The sequence below is a fragment of the Meles meles genome, chromosome 14, assembly GCF_922984935.1.
Source record: "Meles meles chromosome 14, mMelMel3.1 paternal haplotype, whole genome shotgun sequence".
NCBI classification, from domain to species: domain Eukaryota; kingdom Metazoa; phylum Chordata; class Mammalia; order Carnivora; family Mustelidae; genus Meles; species Meles meles.
The window spans coordinates 86088661-86109744 of record NC_060079.1 but is presented as its reverse complement, the minus strand read 5'-3'; the positions used below and the strand labels follow the sequence as shown (position 1 = coordinate 86109744).

Below are 21084 nucleotides of genomic sequence, written 5' to 3'. Positions count from 1 at the left end.
TGCCCGCCCTTGTCTGGGGCCCATCTGCACCAACATAGTTCCCATAACCCCTTCCTCATCTCCCTCTTCTAGAGCGCCTACTCCTTCCTTCCTTCCTGTATCGTCCGCCCCCGGAGGGAAGATATGGTGGGGGCGTCCCACAACACGGACCCGCAGGGGTCTCTCGCCGGGAAGGGCTCTGGCGCCTGTACCCTGGTGTCGTGCGGGTGCCGTGGGGAATGACTGTGCGTGCCCCACACTCGGACCCTGCGGGGGCTCCCACAAGAAACACCCTGCCGGGGGGTCAGCAGGAGAGTGGCCCCAGCGCAGGGGGCAGAGCGGCGTCCAGCAGAGCTTCCCTGGAGCCCCTCCTGCCTCAGACCCCGACAGCCCACGACGGGCGACCAGAGCATCCTGGAGGGAACCGGCCCTTGCGTGGTGCTGCCGTCTCACGCCGCCTCCCCTGTGTCCCATGTCCAGGTACTTCCTTCAGCCCCGGGACAACGGCAGCAAGAGCCTGAAGCCGGGGGACCTGGGGTCCCTGCGGCTGAATGTGGTGTACACCGAGGACCACGTCTTCTCGTCCGACTACTACCGCCCGCTGCGGGACCTGCTGCTGAGGTCCGCGGACGTGGAGGTACGGGAGCGCGTGGGCTCCTGCGGCGTCCTGGGCCGCCCGCACCCCCGCCCACCTCCACCCCTACAAGGCACGGAGCCCACCTCTGGCCCTGCGTCTGGGCAGCCGCCTCTTGGGGGGTGACTTTTCCCTGCTTACTGCCCCCCAAGTCTGCTCGTGTCCAGAAATAGCTGCATCTCCCTTTGCCGGAGGGACGGAGGCTCCCGCCCCTCACCCCACCTGCCGTTAGAGCCCTGCGGGGACCCAGCCAGGCTCCTGGTTTTGGATTTGTATGAGGCCCTGAGGTCACCGGCCGTAGCTCTAGAGGTGGAATCGGGTGGAGGGACCCCCAAGAACGGGCCCAGAGCACAGGTACAAATGGGAGGGTTTACGTGGGCTTTAGAAAAGACGTGGTTCTTTGCTTAGCTTAGTGGGAGACACACCACGGGACAGGGTTGGGGGCCGGGCCCAGTGGGGATCGGGGGTCTGCAGCCAGCCCCCAGGGCCGGGGGCTCGCGCTGGGGTGCCATGGTATCTCCCGTCCCGCAGCCAGTGTCCGCGTCTGCCGCGCACGTCCTGGGCGAGGTCTGCAGGGAGAAGCAGGAGGCGGCCGTCCCCCTCGTAAGGTTCTTCCTGCACTACGGCCGAGTGGTGCCCTTCATCAGCGCCATCGCCAGCGCCGAGGTCCAGAGGACCCAGTGAGTGAGCCTCGGGCTCTGCCTGTGACCTCACCTCCCTGAGGGCTGCGGCCTGAGTCGGTGACCACCCCGTGGTGAGGGGCCGGCCTAGGGCAGTACCCTCACCGCTCAAGAGAGTGCAGAGCTGGGACAGCAGAAGGGACCCATACCGGCTTGGGTTTTCTGTGCGAGACACGCTGTTTCTTAAAAATGCACCTTTTCTCGGAAATCCCAAGGTGTGAGGGCAGGAAGGAGGTGAACAGGGGCACGGATTCTTGGGGTGATCAGAGGGTGGCAGCTTCGGTACGAGGCCCACGGCAGAGGACTGGGTCGCGGCTGCCCCAGGACCTGTGCCCACTCTGCGGAGACGGGTCTGCTCAGAAGAGTCTGTCCCTGGAGCTCTGGGTTCAGAAAGATCCCGACTGCACCTGAGTTGGGAGAAGGCGTGAAGCACGTCCTGTTACGTTTGCTCCTGCTGGACTTCCCGGGCTGACCTGGGGTCTGGTCCTTAGAGGCAATAACTTGGTGCGAAACGGGCCTCACGAAGGGGCGAGGCAGTGGGAGCGGGGAGGTTGTACTGAACGGTCGGACGCAGTGTAGTAAGTGTGTCACACGCCCGCCTGGGGCTCAGGATGCCCCCATGCGAAACATCGGGCTGGGTCTCGTTTTCCTCCCGGAACATCCGGAAGCAGACTGAGCAGGGTGACCTGGGTGTGTCGCTGCATCCGTTGGGCGTGTGCCCAAGGACACGCTCGGTGTCCATCAACCCCTTGCTCTCCGAGACAGACTTGCCTCCAACGCTGTTTTACAGGGACCCCAACACCATTTTCCGAGGAAACTCGTTGACCTCCAAGTGCATTGACGAGACAATGAAGCTGGCCGGGATGCACTACCTGCACGTGACCCTGAAGCCCACCATAGAGGAGGTGAGTGGGGGGTCCCACCCTGCGGCCCCCAAGGACTGGGCACGTCAGGGTCTCCGGCAGGCCCAGTGCTGCTGGGTAGGGGCGTGAGGGACCCCTGCCCCCACGACACTGCACGCGGACGCAGGCGGCCGTGCGGAACGGTGGCACACAGGAGCCCGACTGGGGGAATCATACCACCTCCTTCCCAGCCTCACCGCAGGGACCTGCCCTGTGTGCTCCAGGATCTTTCTCACTGTCTCAAATTTAGAAAATGTTTACTTCAGAAAGTCCTTCATTCTACTCAAGACAGAAAGACATGCAGAGAAACGCTGGTTTTTCGGAGAACACCCCTTTCTTTCAGTTGGGGGTCTGCTGAACCCACGTGCAGCATTCTCTCTAAGGTCCCCTCGGCTGTGCGTGGCCTTCTGGTACCGCTCACGCGGGGGCAGGCGCAGCCGAGGACCCCCCTGCTTCCTCCCCCCCGTGGCCCTGAGCACCTTGCCTGACCTCTGTGGGATCCCTGAGCGGGTAGCATTTCCCCCAGAACAGCTTCGTCCAGTGCAGGAACGTGAGGAAGTTTAGACTCGCGTTCTGGTTTGATCCGTGAGCGCAGACCTGCCGAAACTTGGAGTTTTTAACCCCGATGAAGCCTGGTCACGTGTACTGATGGGGAACGGTCTTCAAGAAGGTCCGGAAGTTCCTCGCAGGCCATGGCGGCGCCCCTGGCCACACTGAAGGCCTCTTCCCGTGCCACGGAGGGCCTGGCTGTGGCTCCTGAGGTCGCTCCCGAGCCCCCTGACCTGCACCCACCTGCGACCCTGGGACGGTGGTCCCTCACTCCTTGTGAATGCACTTTCCAGATATGCCAGGGCCACAAACCCTGTGAGATCGACCCTGTGAAGCTGAAGGACGGGGAGAACCTGGAGAGCAACATGGTGAGACGTTCTCGTCTGCTCAGCCCAGCCACAGGTGCTGGGCACGTGGCCACCTTGGGGGCTCTGCGTTTCTCTAGGATTTGGGGAGGGGACCCTACTCGGGCGCTCTCTCGGCATATCATCCAGGGCCTGCAGCAGGGAGACCGGCCCTTTGGCTGCTGACTCCCATGCCGTCCCTTCTCCTGGGGTGACCGGAGCCTCCCCACCGGGCTGGCCCGTGGCCCGGCTTCTTCCCAGCCTGTTCCGTCCTCCTGCGGCAGCAGACGTGGGTCCCAAGCCCTGGCCGTGTCCCCCGTGTTCTCCTGAAGAGGGTCTGTCTTTAGAACAGCCAGACTCTCTGTGGGGCACGGAGCTGTCATCTTCTGTAGGGTTTCCTCAGGGTAAGTCTTTTTCGTGCCTGTAAGGAAAAGAGACAGGGCTCTCTGTCGGGAAGGTGCATTCAGGGATTTCGTCCCTGTCCCAGTTAGTGAGATCAGTGTGGGGGAGGGAGCCACGAGGCCCGGCCCCCCCACAGAGCTGCAGGGGCTTGCCCGGTGCTCGCCTCACTGACCGCTGACCGCTATGGCCCCGTGCGCCTGCTGAGGGGACGTGCGTCTGTGGCTGCCACGGCTGCTCCCTCCCTGGTGTGCTCGACTGCCGTGGGGGCCGGCAGGGCGGCCTGGGCCACAGGGGCCCTCGGGGTGACTGGGCCGCATCCCATTGCAGGAGAACCTGCGGCAGTACGTGGACCGCATCTTCAGCGTCATCACCAAGTCGGGGGTGAGCTGCCCCACCGTCATGTGTGACATTTTCTTCTCTCTTCGAGAGGCGGCTGCCAAACGCTTCCAGGGTGAGTCTTTGCTGTGGAAAACGTCCACGGCTCCTTATGGGGTGGTCCCTTTCCCCGCCGCCAGGCTCCTCGAAGACAAGAGGAGATGTTGCGGAGTCCATGTAGACGTGGTTCCAGCTGTGGCCGCGGGGTCGGCGCCCGCACACACAGCCTCCCTCTCCTGCCCGGCCGGGCTCCAGGTCCTGCCTGCTGCGGCCCCTGGGGGAACCTGGCCCAGACCCCAAGAGAGACAGGATGACTCCTTCGTGGACGTGGGACAGGAGGGGTCCCGGGGATGAATTGCCTTTTCAGTTGTGCCCGTTGGTTGGGGATTCATCTTGGGCAGACATGCCCACGGGTGCAACAAAGGTGGCCTGCTTGGGTGGCAAGTGTCAGGTTGACTGAGGCCTGGGGTCCAGGCCGAGGAGGGGGCAGTGCGGCGTCTGGGTCCCCGTGCCATGCAGCAGGCCCCGACCATGGCCCTGCTGCACCCTTTCCTGAGGAGCCCGTGGGTCAGCCCAGATGCATCCTTCTCCAGGAGCTGAGGGCCCCCTGAGCCATCCCTAGACCCCACCCCGCCGGTGGGGACAGCTTGTCTCACCATGGAGGCTGGGCCTCACATGCAGCTCTGTGGACAGGCCCTGCTGCCTTCAAGCTCAGGGGCTTCAAGCTCGGGACGCCCCGGCCCTCAGACACTCAGGGTCACTCAGGGTCGGCGAGCCAGGGCCTGCCTGTCACAGCCCTGTGCCCCAGAGGCACTGAGCTGTTAGTGGTGCCGAAGGGGAGAAGGAGCCGGCAGGTGCGCTGGCTCTGGCCAGGCCCGGGACTCCGTGCCCTCACCGGATGCCTGTCCTGGCCGCAGACGACCTGGACGTGCGGTACACGGCCGTGAGCAGCTTCATCTTCCTGAGGTTCTTCGCTCCTGCCATCCTGTCGCCCAACCTCTTCCAGCTCACACCTCACCACACGGTAAGTGCACGTCCGCCGCCGACTGGCCGGCCCGCCCTCCCGGTGGCACCCTCGCTGGGGGGCGGGGGGGCCGCAAACTCCTCTGTCCACGAGAAGGGGGTGCCTTGGCCAAGCTGCCGTGACCAGGACCCCTCACTCCCACCTTAGGGACAGCGAGCGCTGACGGGCTGCCGTGCGTTCACTCTCACGCGCGGTTGGCACGTGCGGCCCAAGCCCCTCGGGTCAGGCTCCGAGCGACGCACCAGCGGAGTGCGCCCGGCAGTGACCGACCTCGGCAGGAAGCCCAGGGCCAGGGGACTCGAGGGGCCCATTCCCGGCTTTGTTTCAGATGAACCCCCCAGGCCACGGGACAGGCCAGCGAGCCCCGCCGTGGGCGCCCCGGGCAGGGTGGGGAGGCTGCTCCTTTAAAGGTGCCCTTGTGCCTGCCGTCGGCTGCTGCTCTCCTCACCCTGCCCTGCGCACCGGCCAGCACCCTGGGGAAGTGCTGGGGTCCAGCCTGCGGGGCTGAGAGCACCACGGAGGAGCCTGGAGGGACGTCCTGGTCCCGCGCTCGCCGGCCTCCCGTTGCTTGCGGGCAGCAAGTGGGGGCTAGGGGCCTCTACGTGCTGTCACCGTTCTGTCGGCCGTGCGATTCTGGGTTCAATCACAACGTTTCTGTGGAACCGAAACGAGACTTGCCTTTCTCCTTCCCCTTCGACAGGACCCACAGACGTCGAGGACGCTGACACTCATCTCCAAGACTATTCAGACTCTTGGCAGCTTGTCCAAGTCGAAATCCGTAAGTCGCTTTCTGTAATTGTGTCTGCTTACCCCAGAAGAGAGAGTGTGGGCTCAACACGGGGATAGGGTAAGAAGCAATAAAACCCACACGGCCCCCCACCCACCGTCTGAGCAAGGAGAACGTTCCAGCAGCTTGCAGGCTCCTCTCCGCCTTCCTGAGCTGTGAAATGTTGTGTTTCGAGACTGTTTTGTTTGGGGGTAAATTACCCTTAGAGACGGGGCTTGCTGTTGGAGCCTGCCCTCCGCTCAGGCCCGCCGTGGGGACGACCGCGTGCGACTAATCTTCACGAGCCAGCGCCGTGCGGGATGATGTCTCTCAAGCAGTAGAGACACAACATCCCGCTGTGCTGCAGCAAGGCGGGGCAGAGTTCAGATCCTGAGTCTTCTCTGGAGAGAAGGGTTGGGGATGACATCGGCCCCGCCCAAAGTCAAAGTCCCTGTTGGTAGGGAACGCCAAGGTCTTGCTGGGCAAGAGCGTGACCCGGCATACCGCGGAGTCGCCCCTCGCAGGGCCCAGCGGTGCCCTGGCCAGACCAGAGCTCCTGTGTTTGGGCCAACGCTCCCAGCAGGGCAGGGCCCTCGGCCACAGGGCTCCTCAGCGGCATGGGGTGGGCCGTGCTCCCCTCACCGCTCCGCTTCAGTTTTCTCACGAACAAGTGGGTTTGAAACCCCGTCAGACCGACCTATGGCAGAGGGAGTCCCAGGAGCACGTGGTGTGTTACCGGCTCCCAAGTGGGGGTTCAGGGGCTGTGGGGACCTCAGCTGCGAGCCTCTGAGGTTGTCTGTGCTCGAAGCAGATTTGCTGCCCGGGGCTGGCCAGGGGCTCCTCCGGAGGCCGCCTGCCGCACGCCATGTCCTGCCTGGGTCCCGGGGGTCGGCCCCGGGCCTCACAACCCCCAGAACGCAGGTCGTGACACGCAGGTTTGAGGACGTTGGGGACTGTGTGTAGCGACGTCAGCATGCGGACAGCTGGGCACGTGCCCTGGGGACGGAAGTCCAGCTGCACAGGGATGGGGCCAGTCAGGCGGAGTGAGGTGCCCCACCGTGCCTGGACCTGCAAGAGCCCCCAGCCCAGCCCGGCCCTCCCCTTCTGTTGTCTGCGGGGTCCCATCGCTGCCGACAAGCAGCCCGCGTGTGGGAGAAGCTGGGCTGCGTGTAGATTGCAGCGGAGCCGAGCGTGCATGGCAGCAAGAGCCGCTCCTCGGTCCGCCGGCCAGAGCCTGGACGAACGGGTCTGGGCTGGCAGTGGGTTCTGTGCGGACCCAACTCTGTGCGTCCGGAAACTGTAGAGCAACCTCCCGCGCTACGGTGCTCACTGCAGGCAGGGCATCGGGAGGGCTGCCCTCCGTGTGTCCCTGAGGGGCACTCTGACGTCCACCCGTCAGGGCCCTCGCCAGCCCCCCGGTCCCAGGAGAGGCTCCCGTGCAGCAGCGTCGTCGTGACCCGTGTCAGCAGCAGAGACCTGGAACCCACATGTCAGCCTCCACGCTCGCCTGTTGTCAGGGTTCAGACCCCGGCTTCCGGGGTTTCGTCTGCGTGGCTGTGCCTGCTTTCGTGGCTTCCGTGGGCAGTGCCCGGGCTGACCCTGGGGCCACAGTTACACTGGCATCTCCGCTTGCTGAGTGACCGTCGCCGGAGCCGGTCGTGACACATGCCTCCAGATTGTTCCCCTTGGAGCCATGTGCCCTGAGACCTGGAGGCCTTTGTTCAGTGATCCGTCTCATTTTAGGCGAGTTTCAAGGAATCCTACATGGCTGCATTTTATGAATTCTTCAACGAGCAAAAATATGCTGACGCAGTAAAAAATGTGAGTACGGATATCAGTTAACATGGATGGACTGCCCCGTCCTGACACGCTACTGTAGTTCCAGAAAATGGAGTTAAAGTTTGCAGAATGTAGAACTGGCCATTACCCACCGTCCAGAGTTCAGAGCATCATTCCCTTCGTAGTCCGTGACAGCCCCCACCATCCCCAAACTCTGCACCCCAAACCCCTCACGATCCCAGGACTCTCTGCACCCAGACCCTGTGAACCCCTTCACTCCCTCCTGTTCCAACCACCCCCTACCGTCCCCAGACTCCCTACACCCTGGGGACTGCGGACCCCTTCCAGACTCTCCTTTTTGGAACCATCACGACGAGTTCTCCCTCAGTGGTGGGCGCTGTACGTCTCTAAAAGACCGCCCGGTGTTTTTGCAAATCCCTTTCCTCTCCCTTCTGGCCGTCTACTCCTGGGGCCCCCACAGATGCCTGAGTCGTGGAGCCAGGGGACCCGAAATCAGGGACATGGCTCACGGAGAGAATCTTTTCCTGGATCCTAAAGCTTTACTTCTTCTGTTGCGTTTGGAAGCAGTCACACATACTTACCTCTCAGAAATCGTAAAAACCAGGATCCAGATGGGGAGGAAGGGAGAGGCGCTGGGGCGCATGGCGGTTGGGGGCAGGAATCCAGACGGGTCGTGGGAGGGAATTAGGAGGAGGGTGTCCCGGGAGGGAGCCCCTGCTGCTTCCCCTTCCTGTAGAGGTGCTTGCTTGGGTCGCCTGTTGACGTGCAGCTGGGCCTCCCAACGTCACCAGAAGCCGGCAGCCAGGTGGGGTGGTGGCCGGGGTGCAGGGGACCCCCTGGGTGGGGTCTCCTAGGCCGGGCTAAGGGTTGGGCGCTTCCCTCCTGGCCGCAGTAGGGACACACTTCGGACCCCTGACTCTGGCAGAAGGACCCAGATTCCTCTCTCTCCCGGCACCAGAATGAGACGTTCTGCTGTTTGTGTGTGAGAAGGAGCGTAGCCAAGCGTGCCATGTCCCCCTAATTGTCTGCTGTCTTTCCCACCTTAGTTTTTAGACCTGATCTCATCTTCTGGGAGAAGAGACCCCAAGAGCGTAGAGCAGCCCATCCTGCTTAAAGAAGGGTAAGGCCCGCGTCTGCAAGATACGGGGGCGGTGCTCCTGGCCGTCCCTGCCGTGAACTGGGGCGTCTCTGCCCACGTGGCTGGTGACCTCCCAGCTCACAGGCAGCCAGACCCTTCAGGGGCTGTCCTGAGCTGGGACATCATGGCCTTTGTCCACATCTCCGGTCCAGTGAGACTGCTCACAGGGCGAGTCTGAGACGCGGTGTTGGCTCGCCTTCTCTGTGCCGCTGCCCCGCGGGTTGTGAGTGGAGAAAGACCTGTCCGTGGGAGAGAGGGCAATGGGAGGCTGGCCCAGCCTTGCGTGTGGGCTGGCTCACACCTGAGTTCAAGACCCTGTTCCCCTCCACCAGACCCCGCCCCCCGCCAAAACATCTCCAGCTCCCATTACTCTGTTTCCTGGAGCACCTCTGCCCCACGTCCGCAGGCCTGCCCACCTTTGCACAGGCGTCCCTTGTTGGTACTCCCAGTGTGGGAGATGGGGACGGGGTGGCTGCTTTGTTGGAGGTCTGATGAACCTGCTGTCCTTGCCGACTTGGGACTTAAACTTTTCTGGGGCGCCTGGTGGCTCAATGGGTTAAAGCCTCTGCCTTCGGCTCAGGTCATGGTCCCGGGGTCCTGGGATTGAGCCCCGCATCGGGCTCTCTACTCAGCGGGGAGCCTGCTCCCCCCACCCCACCTGCCTCTCTGCCCACTTGTGATCTCTGTCTGTCGGATAAATAAAATCTTTTTTTAAAAACAGTTAAACTTTGCAGAAGTAGAGACCTTTGCGTTTTGGTATTTGGCCCCATCACCCGAAAGACCAGTGAGATGTGGGGAAGAGGCTGACTGTGCCCCGAGCCCCAACACTCACCCACAGACGTGCCCTGTTCACAGGTTCATGATCAAGAGGGCACAGGGGCGAAAACGCTTTGGGATGAAGAATTTTAAGAAAAGATGGTTCCGCCTGACCAACCATGAGTTTACCTACCAGAGAAGCAAAGGTAACCGAGAAACTGGCTTTTTACTGGATTCCCACAGTTTATTCTGAGGGGCCAGAGCCTGGACTCGGGCCCTGATGGGGTTCCTGCCTGCTTTCCTGGATGAAACGAAGCGCGTAGAGTGTCCCGGGGTGTGCGCAGTTTCTGGTCACAGGAGCGCGTGGGAGGCGTCCGCCTGCCAGGCGGCCTGTGGGGGGGGCGGAGCTGGTGTGCCTGTGCCCCTGGGTTCCCGGCGTGGGAGTCGGGGTCCTGCGTGGGCCACGTCCTTTGGGTCTGAGGGGGCGCAGGTCTCGGCGACACGGCACTGGGAAGCAAAATGTGGGGGCAGGGCTCCTCGAGAAGGCACGCGGCCGGACGGTCAGGGTCCCCGGGAGGCAGCGCTGGGTCCTGCTGCATGAGGCCCGCTCTTATGCGGTGCCCCCTGCGACCCCTTACGGCAGGGAGCCTCTCGCCCGCCCTGTCCTGAACCCCTTTCTGTGGCAGGAGACCAGCCGCTGTGCAGCATTCCCATCGAGAACATTCTGGCCGTGGAGAGACTGGAGGAGGAGTCCTTCAAGATGAAGAACGTGAGTGCGGCACCGCCACGGGCTCTCGGGGTCTGTCCCTCCTCCGCGCTCGTTGCCCCCCAGCACCCACTGCCGCTGCCCTCCTCCGGCAGCCCCGTCGCTGGGTGCTTGCGAGCTGGCCGGAGGCAAAGAACCTGGTGGAAAGTGCTTTCCTGGCAGCTCCAGAGGCCAGAGGGCCAGCTCCGGGACCGTTGGGTTTCTTTGAGACAAATTCTGACCTGGTTTTGAACTTGCAGGGAAGTGGCGAGAATACAGCAGGACCCCCGTGTCCCTAACCCAGAACCGCATGTGGTTTGCCTTTGTCTGTTTGCTGAGCATTACGTCCTGCCTCCTCGTCCCTCTCTGTACACACATTTCTCTGAGCCACGTAGACACTCAGGTGTGTTCCCTGCAAACAAGGACGTTCTGGTGTGGAGGCAGACCCCCAGGTCCTCTGACCGCCGCCCGTGGTGGGGCTCTGCCGGCTGAGCTCCTGGCCCTCTTTGTGGCTGCTGTGTGTCCCCAGCCACACGCCACATGGTGTACTCTCCACCCTTTTCTGGACCTGGAACATTCCTCAGCCTTTCTCGGTGTTTTTGAGGCACAGAGGCCAGGTGTTGTGAGTGTCCCTCAGCTTGGGTGGCAGGTTCAGGTGCCCTCTCCCGCCTGGAATCCCGTGGAGATGACCGCGTCCCCTGGGTGTGTCTTGTCAGGACGGCTCACGGTACGCTGAGCTGTGTCCACCTCTGGCTCCTGGCCTCCCTCGTCCGTTCAGTACTTCTTGGCTTTCTGCCGTGGAGAGCTCCGTCCCACGGACGTTCTTCCCTTGTCTGTCAGGGCTGCGTTGTCTTCAGGGCTGGCGTCCCTCGCTGCCCAGTGGGTGGGAAGTGACAGCGTTCCTGCCTGCATCGTCAAAACGCCCGTCACCAGCAGGCCCGTCACCGAGCACAGGCGGGGTTTCCGAGGGAGCTGCCAGTGACATCACAGGGTCTGGTTTGGGGCAAGGCTCGGATGGGGAGACTTCCTGTGTGTCCCCACGGAGGGTCCTGCGGGGGAGCCCGCACATCAGGTCTGCTTACTGTCTGATGCTGTTCACAAGGCACAGAGCTCCGGAGACCATCTGTGCAGCTCGGGCAGAGGCACGTCCAGGTCTCCTTGTCACTGCACACCTTGGAGCTTGGTGGGGGAGGAAGTGCCCCTGCCCACTGCTGTGGCCGCCGTGGCTGCCGTGGCCTGGGAGGGGTTACAACTCTGGCCCCGTCTCCGGAGGCACAAATGGGCTCACGGAGGTGTTAGGAGCTCGCGCGTCTCTTGGGGGGCAGAAGCTCAGACCCGCCCTTGCGTCCGAAGGCCTGTGCGCTGGTCCGTCTGCTGTGGCCCCGGGCACAGCCCTCCTTCCCCGTGTCGCTGGTCATTGGCTTCACTGGTGTGTCTTCCCGAGTGTTGCCAACCGCCCCCAACACCACGGGCTCAGGGAGCTCAGATGCTGGAGCAGCCCTGCGTTCCCTAAGAACCTTCTTCAGACGCCGGGAACCACCCACAGTAACCACCGCTCTAGGGGACGGTCCTTGCACAGCGTCTCACCCTGCGGGCTCTCCTGCAGACGCTGGGTGCAGGGTTCAGAGGAAGGTCCCTGAGTTGGGTCTGCCTCCCAGGAGCTGACAAGGCTCTGTCCTCCACCTCCCTGTCAGTCTGGCTCGGCACAGCTCGGTCGTCTCGTACCCAGGAGGTGCCTGCGCCCCGCTGTGTGGTGGGGGGACGCAGTGGGTCTGCTTCAGCTGTGACGGGGCAGCTTCTGGCCCAGGGTCGCTGAGGAGGAAGACCGATGAGCTCACGTCTCTGTCTGGGTCAAAGATGGACACCGTGGCCCGTGTGGGTGGCCCTGGCTGGGTAGATGGGGAAGGCTGCCCCTGGTTGGACGGCCCGGCTCACACACAGCCGTTCCCACTCAGCCTGCACTGTCCCTTCACCTGGACTACTGGAGGGGGTTTCTGGGGCAGGCAGATGGCCCCACGGCAGACGGTGTTTTCCCCGGACCCGAGGGATGTTTGCATGTTGTGCCTGCCCCAGGAGGAATGCCGTCTCCTGTGTGGAGGCATGCCGTAGTGTGGGGTGTCTATTCCCAGGCCTGGGATTCAGCCCTCTCTAGGATGGGGGCCTGGGGCACCCAGCCCTCCCTGGGCTCAGGGCCTTTGCACCTGCTATGCCCGTCCCGGGACCTCCACACCTCTCGTCCCCGCTGCCCCAGGACCTCTGTCCTATTGGTGCTTCTGGCTGGGACTCTCCATCTTCTGCTTTTCCCACTCAGCTTACTGATGTTTGAGTCATCTTTCTGACTTAGCTGGGTCATTGATTTAAAAGGTTCTTGCCTGACTCTTCCTCCAACGTACACAGGCCTTACACTTTGTGTTTGTCCTTATCCTTCTTGCTGGCTGGAAGTTCATGGTGAGAGAAACTCTGTTTGGGCCACACTCTGTCCCCAGAACCTAGGGCAGTGCCTGGTGTTCAGGAGTGGCAGTTGAATGAACAAGAGAGAGACGGTGGAGGCTCTGAGAAGCCTCAGAGCAAGTCACACTAACCTGGAAGGAGGAGGAAGAGCCTCCTGGTCAGGTGGGGTGGGTGGGGTTTTTCTGGTGGAAACAACAGCACATACAAAGGTCCTGAGGTCAGTGTGGGGTGAGGACAGGAACATGGGCATGAAAAGCTCTGATAACCTTGCACAGAAGACTGCCCCAGCTTAAAAAAACCAGGAGACTCAAAGAAGCATTTATGTCCTGACCACAGTGACCATAGGAGGGGGATGAACAGTGCTACTCCTTGGCTTTTTGAATGGCACTCCCTGAGACCCCAGGAAACCGAGTGCCTTGGCCAGGGACCGGGGTGAGCCAGCTGAGTCGTGTTAGTCCCAAGTCCCCTAGGGGGAAGCCTATGGCTCTCTCAGTTTCAGGAACAGCAGAAAGCCCTTTGTGTGCTCCACAGCCCCCCGGCCCTGTCCGGTCCCTCCCTCCGTGGCCCCCGGCCCTGTCCGGTCCCTCCCGGGCCTGTCCACATCCACACTGAGGACCCTCGTGGCCCAGGCAGGACACCTTGCCCGGCGGCCTTTCTGACCCCAACCGCGGTCTCCCCAGATGTTCCAGGTGATCCAGCCCGAGCGAGCGCTGTATATCCAGGCCAACAACTGTGTGGAGGCCAAGGCCTGGATCGACATCCTCACCAAAGTCAGCCAGAGCAACCAGAAGCGCCTCGCTGTCTACCACCCGTCCGCCTACCTCAACGGCCACTGGCTGTGCTGTAGGGCCTCCTCGGACACGGCCCCGGGCTGCTCCCCCTGCACCGGGTAGGTCTGTGCCTCCCCTCCCCCGAGGCCCTCCCAGCCAGTGCGGGCAGAGAGGCGGTCCCACGGGGCCAGCCAAGGGGATGGAAATCAGCCCTGAGCTAATGGGAAGGGACAGCAGAGTGTGTCGAATATAGACGGTGGGGAGGGGGGGAGACGGGGACAGAGCATCCAAGAAATACAGAAAACAGCGGGAGTCTCCTCTTCGCTTGGGGTCTGGGTTTTTCATGGGGATTGTGGTCTGGGGCACGTGTCCCCTTAGGCATCCAGGAACTGGTCAGCACAAAGACAGGGTCCAGATGTCCTTTGTAAGTTACTCATTCCCTCAAACCAGGGGTCTTGGCCTCAAGGTGTTTGGAGTGAGGGGTCGTAGCGTTTCTGACAACCCTGCCTGCTCACTCCTCTTTTCTGTTGTGCTGGAAGACTCCAAAGGTACCCTCACCCGTTTGTCCGTTACAAGGAGGACGCAGGCGACGTGCATTACAAGCATGTGTGGGGTGGGGCGTGGGTGCAAGCCTAGCAAGAACAGAAGCTGGAAAAGAAGGAAAGAAAAAATTTTAAAAAACATTTTTTGTTCTTTTTTTTTCATGGGGTCCCTTCAGTCCTTGTCTCACATCCACCCCGTGTGGCCAAGCACAGTTGTCCGGCTTGTGCACTGTACAGAGAAGTTTGGCCAAGGGGCTGCACTGGGGCTTGGCGAGCTGCACACGCACAGCTGCATCTCCTAGGCTGTGCTCGCAATTCTTGAGGTGCCTCCGTGCCAGAAAGCCCAGGCGCACCCTCGCGAAGGCCCTGTAGACAGCAGGGGCCGTGAGCCGTCATGGGTGCTCTGTCTCCCAGGGGCCCTAGTGGTCCTCTGGGGTGGACGGCAGTGGGGAGGTTGCTCCATGCTGAGGGAGGCCTCCCAGGGGTAGGGTCTGTCACATTTCTTCCAGAAGAGCTGGGAGGCCCCCACTGTCCTGCCCACGCCCCTTCAGTGTCCGCAGCTGTCATCTGACACCCTCTCCCCGCCCTTCCTGCCCCACCGTGAGCTGGGCCTCCTGGGGGTCATGAGAGGCTCACTCGGCCGCTTCCGGAAGCAGGCCTGGATGCGTCCAGGGTGCCCCTGTGACCTGTGAGGACGGTGACGAATGCCGTCTGGTGCGGGGGTGAGAGACACCCCAGAGCTCACGAGGTGGGAGCGGAGGGTCCGGCTTCGCAGCCGAAAAGGCCGGGACTCGGGCATATCCCCGCCGGGTCCCACCCAGGAGAGGCTGAATACTGTGTGCAGGGCTGGTACCCTGCCACAGCCTCGGGCTAGAGCCGGAGCCCCCGCAGGCTGTGGGAAGAGCCGGCACCTGGCCATCCTCACCTGGACGGCAGGCCAACCCCGCAGGGCCCACGGCCCACGTGCACTGGGAGCGGCTCTTTCTGCTCCTTGTCACAGCAGAACGAGCCTGGCCTGCCGGCTGCCATCTCAGCAGGTCTGGAGGCCTCCGGTCCTCCGAGCCCATGGACGGGCCCCCCTCAGTGCTCGCGAGCTGGGCCACGGCCCCGTGGGAGATGAGTTCACTGCGTAAGGTCACTCCGTGATCCAGTGAGCTTCTGAAAGGGAATGACTGACGTCATCGTTCTTTCTGTTGTGGCGTCGCGGTGCCCGGGCAGTGGCCTCCCAGCAAACATCCAGCTGGATATCGACGGGGACCGCGAGACCGAGCGCATCTACTCCCTCTTCCACTCCTACATGAGCAAACTGGAGAAGATGCAAGGTAGGCCCGGCAGCCGGCACGGCAGGTGGCGGGTGGCAGGTAGCCGCGGAGACGCCTGCCGGGGTCCCAGGAGCCCCCCTGGTCTGCACGCATTCCCACGCGTGGGCTGAAGGGGGAGGGCTTCCCGCAGGCCAGCAGATGTGGGGCGTCGACCGTAGGGACAGATTCTCTGCATAATCTTACGGGGGATTTAGCCACGACCTCCAAGCCACCAAGTTCTTGAGAAGGTCTTGTGTTTAACGGCCTCCCACAGCCCAGACCGCAGATGCGTTCTTCCGTGCTTTCCAGAGGAACACCTGCCAGGGGGCGGGGGGGCACGTGGGTGTGTGGACACGTGTGTATGCACGTGGGACTGTGTTCCCGCCCAGAAGCGGCAGACGTAACATGGCACAAATCAATTATCCTGTCCTTCGTGTTCTGCGGACGGTAGGTGACGTGGGAGTGATTGGGTTGAGAGTCAGGAGAGGCTATCGGGACGCGGACGAGGGCCCGGAAGCCCCCTCTGAGTGTGGAAGGACGCTGAGGGGGCCTGGAAGTGCACCTTCCTGTTCTTTCTCCTGATCTAACGCAGCAGGCTCAGGGCTGGGCCTCAGCCGGGCGGACTCCAGTCCCCTGCGAACATCCTGCCGTGAGCCGTCTGTCGGGAGCTCAGCTGCACCTGCCCTTGGGTCCCTTGCTGCAGCCTTGGGGGCCCCTCTAGGTGCACGCCACGCTCCAGGCCCTGGCCCTGTGCCACATGGGCGCACGTGCGTGAGCACTGGTCCTGTGCAGACCCGCACGCGACCGTGCACAAGCGCTCACCCATCCCCATCCCGTGGGTGCTCCTCCAGCGAGCGTGCACACCCAGCGCTTGGCCCTCAGGTTTCCTCCGAGGCCGCAGGAGTGGTCCTGGGGCTACGGCTGGCCTCAAGTGGCAGCCCCTCCCCAGCGCACAGAGAGGGGTGACCAGAACAGAGGATGGTCGGGAGACTTAGGGTGAAGCCACCCTGTGAGGTCCAGATTCATGAAGGAGGCTGGCTGAGCCCTACGTGGTCAGCCACTTTCCAGCGGCCTCTCTCTACGCACGGTCTCCCTCTTGCTTCCAGCCTGGGGCCACCCCACCACCACAGGCCCCCCTGCATCTGTCCCTGATGCCACTCTCTGCCCCCTTCGTCTGGCTGATATCTGTTTGTCTTGTGAGTGTCTTTCTCTGGGGAGCTTTTTCGAACCCTGTGTGTATCTCTGTCATTGCCGTGACGATCATCTCTGATCTGTTCACATTCGGTGGACTTGACCCTTTGAGAGCAGAAGCGGGTCTAGTTTGCCCTAGTGCCTGACATGGAGGAGGAACGAATACCTGTTTTCTGGATGACGGGTGGACGGGCAGTGGACGGCAGAGGGGCAGATGATGGGTGATGGACGGGTGATGGGTCGAGAGATGGTGGATGGTGGGTGGTGATGGGTGAAGGGTGGGTGGTGGATGATGGGTGGACAGACAGACGGAGGGTGCGTGGATGAGCCTCCCTCCCAGGGTAGGAGTCGTCCGGGCTGCTGTCCAAACATCGGCAGGACTGGAGATCGTACAGTGCCCTCGCCTGGCCACCGCAGGGCTCACTGTCTTCAGGCCTCTGCCTGGAGTCTCGGTGCTTCTCTGAGGTCGAGGGCTTGTCCTCGGGGCGATCTGGTGGTCCTGAGACACCCCCTTTATATTCCCGCGGCTGTTCTCTTGAGCACTGGGACCACGGAGCTTGTTTCCCCCGGACGCGGTCGGTCCTTTCCTTTTGGCGCCCAGAGGCGGCTATGCTCGGGCTGCGCGTCCGAAAGGAGAGACTCCGTCCCCTCCACCTCCCGCGTGGGGCGTGGACTCGCCGGCCGCTCTCCCGTGGGCCCACCCGGCTCTCCCCGCCCCCTGAAGTCTGCTGACAGTGGAACCGGGACTTGAGGCAGGGAAGGGTCAGCCCAGGGCTTGGCGGGGATGGGGGCCACGGAGCTGAGAGCAGTGCAGGGCACCTTCCCAGGGGACAGCAGGGTCCCCACTCTGTGATGAGCCCTGGGACCACAACTTCCTCTCCCCCCTGCAGAAGAGGCACGGGTGCCCACTTCTCGGGGCACTGGGAAGGTTGGAGAGAGGACTTACACGGAGCACCGAGCCGTGTCTCCCGCAGAACTATGGACGCACGGTCTGGCCTCGGGCCTCTTCCCCGGCCTGCGCCTCTTGGGTCCCTCCCAGCTCTCACCCGCTCTGGCCGCGCTGCTCAGTGCCCCACGTGGGATGAGACCGCGAGTCCCAGGCCTCAGTCCAGAGACCGCTTTGGCGTCTGCCGTGAGACTGTCGGGTAGCCCCTCCCGTCCTCTTCCGTGACATGGGCTAATGGCCTGGGTTGGCCCAGGATCCAGCCACACGGTCCCCGTAAGGCAGGCCGCCCGGCTGCGTATCCGAGCCACCTCTCCGCACCTCCCCTCCCCTGCTCGGGGTGCGCAGGCCTCCGCATCTGTCTCTTCTCCGCCAGCACCGTGAGTCGGCGTGTCTGGTCCCTGTTAGCGAGGGTCGCAGACATGTGCTTGTTCTGGGGTCATGCCTCTTGACCTGTCCACACTGGCTGGGACAGCACAGTTCACAGGTCCTGCCAGGCTCCTGGGCAGGAGTCTCTCAGGGAGACCGGTGCCCCTGCTTCCCAGAAGGGTTTGTCGAGGACGTAAGTAACCTGCTCCAGGCCCAGTAGTTCCCCTAAGTGGGGACTTTGAGGAGGGGGTCCGGGCAGTCCGGCTCCCGAGACCCTGGCCCTGCGTGTGACGTGGAGAGAGGAAGGCTGAACTCAGATCAGCTGTGCACGGGCTCCTCCCCCTTTTCCTCCTCTGTCCATCTGTCCCTCACGTTTACGCTGCTTGTCTTTCTCACGTCAGATTCTTTTTTTTTGAATCTTTGATTAAATCTTCCTAGTCTTGGGTTGGAGATCAAGACAGTGGGATGGACACGAGAACTTCTGCGATCATGAAGCAGCGGTGCAGGTGGGGCGAGGAGCTCCCTAATTTGGGCTCGCCTCAGCCCAGTGCTGTCCAAATGGCAGGTCTTCCCACCCAGACCCTCCGCAGCCCTGGAGCGGAGGGTCCAGCTCAGGCACTTGAGGACAGGTCAGGGGAGGGCTAGCTCAGGTGTTTGGGGACTAGTGGGTAGACCTGGTCCCAGCCTAGGTGTTTGGGGAACAGGTTGGGAGACGCAGGCCCCACTGCGGGGTTTGGGTGCTTCTCGTGGGTGTCTGGAGGCCACAGCGTGGTCTCCCGCAGGAGTGAGTGGGCCAATGAGAAAATCACGTGTCCAGCAGGTGGCGGTGGCGGAGGTCCTAGGAAGGTGCTCGTGCAGCCCAGCCAAGAGGTGACACCCTTGAGGACCGTGTTCTGCACCTGCTGCCCCTGTGTCCCTGCCACAGGGTGTGCACATAAATGCCCGGTTAGGGACGCCCTGGCCCCTTTTTCTAAGATGGGGCTTTCCTCGAGGTCATCTCCCCAGACTGACCCTGGGTGACCCCGCAGGCCCTTGAGCCCCCGGTCCTATGTCTAGGAAGCGACATCTGCCAGCTCTGGCCTGGTGACCAGTGGGGTGTGGACAGACGCGGGTGCGCAGGAGACAAGCTGGGCAGACGGGGCGTCAGACCCTGGCTTCTCCGGGGCTCGGCTTTGGCCCGGCTCTTGGGAATGGCTTCTGCTTCTCTGTGCATTTGCATGGGAGAGGTCAGCCCTTCCCTGAGGAGGCTGGCGGTGGACGCCGCCCTGACCTCCGGCCCCTCCCAACGCCGCAGAGGCCTGCGGCAGCAGATCTGTGTACGACGGGCCCGAGCAGGAGGAGTACTCGACGTTCGTCATCGACGACCCCCAGGAGACCTACAAGACACTGAAGCAGGTCCTCGCGGGGGTTATGGCCCTGGAGCAGGAGCACGCCCAGTACAAGAGGGACAAGTTCAAGAAGACCAAGTATGGGAGCCAGTGAGTACGGCGTCTGGATTGCAGGGGAGCCCTTGGCAAAGGTAACGGGGAAGGGACTGCAAGGAGCTTCCTGGGGCGGAGCCCTCCCCTAAAGCCACCTGCACGCACCCGCGAGGCTTGGGCAGCCGCCCATCTCCTCAGAGCAGCCTTCCTGTACTCTCCAGCTGTCGGGCAGTGCCCCATGGACAGCACCTCCTTAACTTCCCGCCTCCCAGTCCCTCCCTCCTCTAGAACCTTCCGTCTCCTGATCCCTCCCTCCTCCAGAACCTCCTGCCTCCAGACCCTCCCACCTCCCTGGTCCCTTCCACCTCCCGGTCCATCTTTCCTCCAGAACCTTCCACCTCCTGACCCATTGCTTCCAAAATTAGGCTTCAATGGGCCAGAAGTTCCACACCCTTGGCCTCTCTCTAGGCCACAAGTACGCTTCTATAGGCGACTTCTGCCTAACTCTTTTTTTCCTTTGTTTGTATTTTTCACATTTATTCCGATGAACACGTATCACGTTTAAAGACGGAAAAGAGAGATGAAAACGTGCAGATGGCACGGGCGATCGGGGGCTCGGCCTTACTTCTCTGCTCTCCCGTTTCCCCTTTGCAGGGAGCACCCCATCGGAGACAAGAGCTTCCAGAGCTATATCAGGCAGCAGTCAGAGACCTCCACTCATTCCATTTGAAGCAGAATGTCCCGTCCCAGGACGGTGTCCTGGGCTGCGTCAGGAAAACCACAGTCTTCAGGCTTGAGGGAACAGAGAAAGGACAATAGGGCACGGGGCCTTCATTTTGCAGATCACCTGTGGCCAGCGCCGGGCTCCCTGGGCAGCAGAGACCCTCCCGGAGCTCATCTGTGGTTGCCGGGGCCCTGTCGTCACATTGGTGGCAGGTGACCTGGGCTGGCCCTTCTGGAAGGAGGGGCCAGGGCCACCGTGCCCGCTGCAGAACTCGTGCTTCCTGTCCTGGACCCTTGGGCCTCTGCTGGGCTCTGAGCGGCCTGTGCCGTGGAACCCCCACACGCCCTGCTTCAGCGGGACCAGCTCGCTGGGCGCCGTGTCCCCCGCTTCCGGCGCTGCCGTTGTTCCTGCCGAAGGTCAGTTTCGCTTCCTCGTGCGTCATCACACGAAGGCCCCTGTGTGCGGATGCCTTGACGACTCGGAGGTACAGGGCCCTTCTGCCGAGAGTGCCGGGGCTTCCCGCCGCTGCCGACGCTGCCGGAGTCGGTGACGCGCCGTGCGGTGTCCGGCCCGCCCCCCTCCAAGCAGAATTGTCGTTTGCTGCCGGCAGGACTGAGATCAGGGTCTACCTTAGCTGCCCCTTCTGGGAGTCTGGGGAAGGTTTTTAAAATAGAAAAGTGCATTATTTTCGAGCTGTTTTTCTTAATGTTTTTAGAGGACCGTTTCTAACGAGCTGTTTGATGAAGTACCTCAGAGCATCTAGGCCTGTCCCAAAGGGCAGAGTGCACGGCAGGCACACGGGCACAAGCCGCTTCTCTGGGAAGCCGGCGGACGGCCCTCCAGAGCACCCCAGGGGACGCAACGTCCTGAGCTGCGCAGATCCCCAGCCCCCGGGAGCAGAGTTTTGCCGTGTCTCTGTGAGGCCCCTAGAAGCTGCCAGGCAGCGGGGGGTGCTTTTCTGTGGGGGTGGGGGGTCCCGACGTGGGGCCGCCGGCCTTCGAGCTTTGGAGAACACTGTTGAGATGCTCGGACCTTGTGCCTGCCTCTGCTTTTATTTGCAAATACCGTCCAGACTCTGAACCATGGCGGACAGGACTTGTCACAAAAATGGTGGAGGAAGACGGTGCAGAAAATACCCTTAGGGACGCACAGCTAGCAGGCCGCACCGGACGACAGTTTTTAACTCGGATTTGTAACTTGATGTCTCTGTTTATAAGATACTAACGATCTGCGCTGTATTTTACTGGCCAATTAAAACAGACGTTTTATTCTTTCTGA

General features: G+C 62.3%; 1 protein-coding gene across 1 annotated transcript in view; it reads left to right on the top strand.

The window, feature by feature from the left end:
* RASA3 (RAS p21 protein activator 3) overlaps nucleotides 1–21084 on the top strand; it is a 109782-nt gene extending 88698 nt beyond the window's left edge. The window contains exons 10-24 of the mRNA XM_046028302.1: nucleotides 460–616; nucleotides 1145–1293; nucleotides 2084–2198; nucleotides 3038–3112; nucleotides 3818–3941; nucleotides 4783–4889; nucleotides 5590–5667; nucleotides 7399–7476; nucleotides 8502–8575; nucleotides 9449–9555; nucleotides 10036–10118; nucleotides 13226–13434; nucleotides 15076–15179; nucleotides 18956–19139; nucleotides 19737–21084. Of these exons, the coding sequence (XP_045884258.1) occupies nucleotides 460–616; nucleotides 1145–1293; nucleotides 2084–2198; nucleotides 3038–3112; nucleotides 3818–3941; nucleotides 4783–4889; nucleotides 5590–5667; nucleotides 7399–7476; nucleotides 8502–8575; nucleotides 9449–9555; nucleotides 10036–10118; nucleotides 13226–13434; nucleotides 15076–15179; nucleotides 18956–19139; nucleotides 19737–19812 (1720 nt within the window). The 3' untranslated portion in view covers nucleotides 19813–21084. The remainder of the gene's footprint in view (nucleotides 1–459; nucleotides 617–1144; nucleotides 1294–2083; nucleotides 2199–3037; nucleotides 3113–3817; nucleotides 3942–4782; nucleotides 4890–5589; nucleotides 5668–7398; nucleotides 7477–8501; nucleotides 8576–9448; nucleotides 9556–10035; nucleotides 10119–13225; nucleotides 13435–15075; nucleotides 15180–18955; nucleotides 19140–19736) is intronic.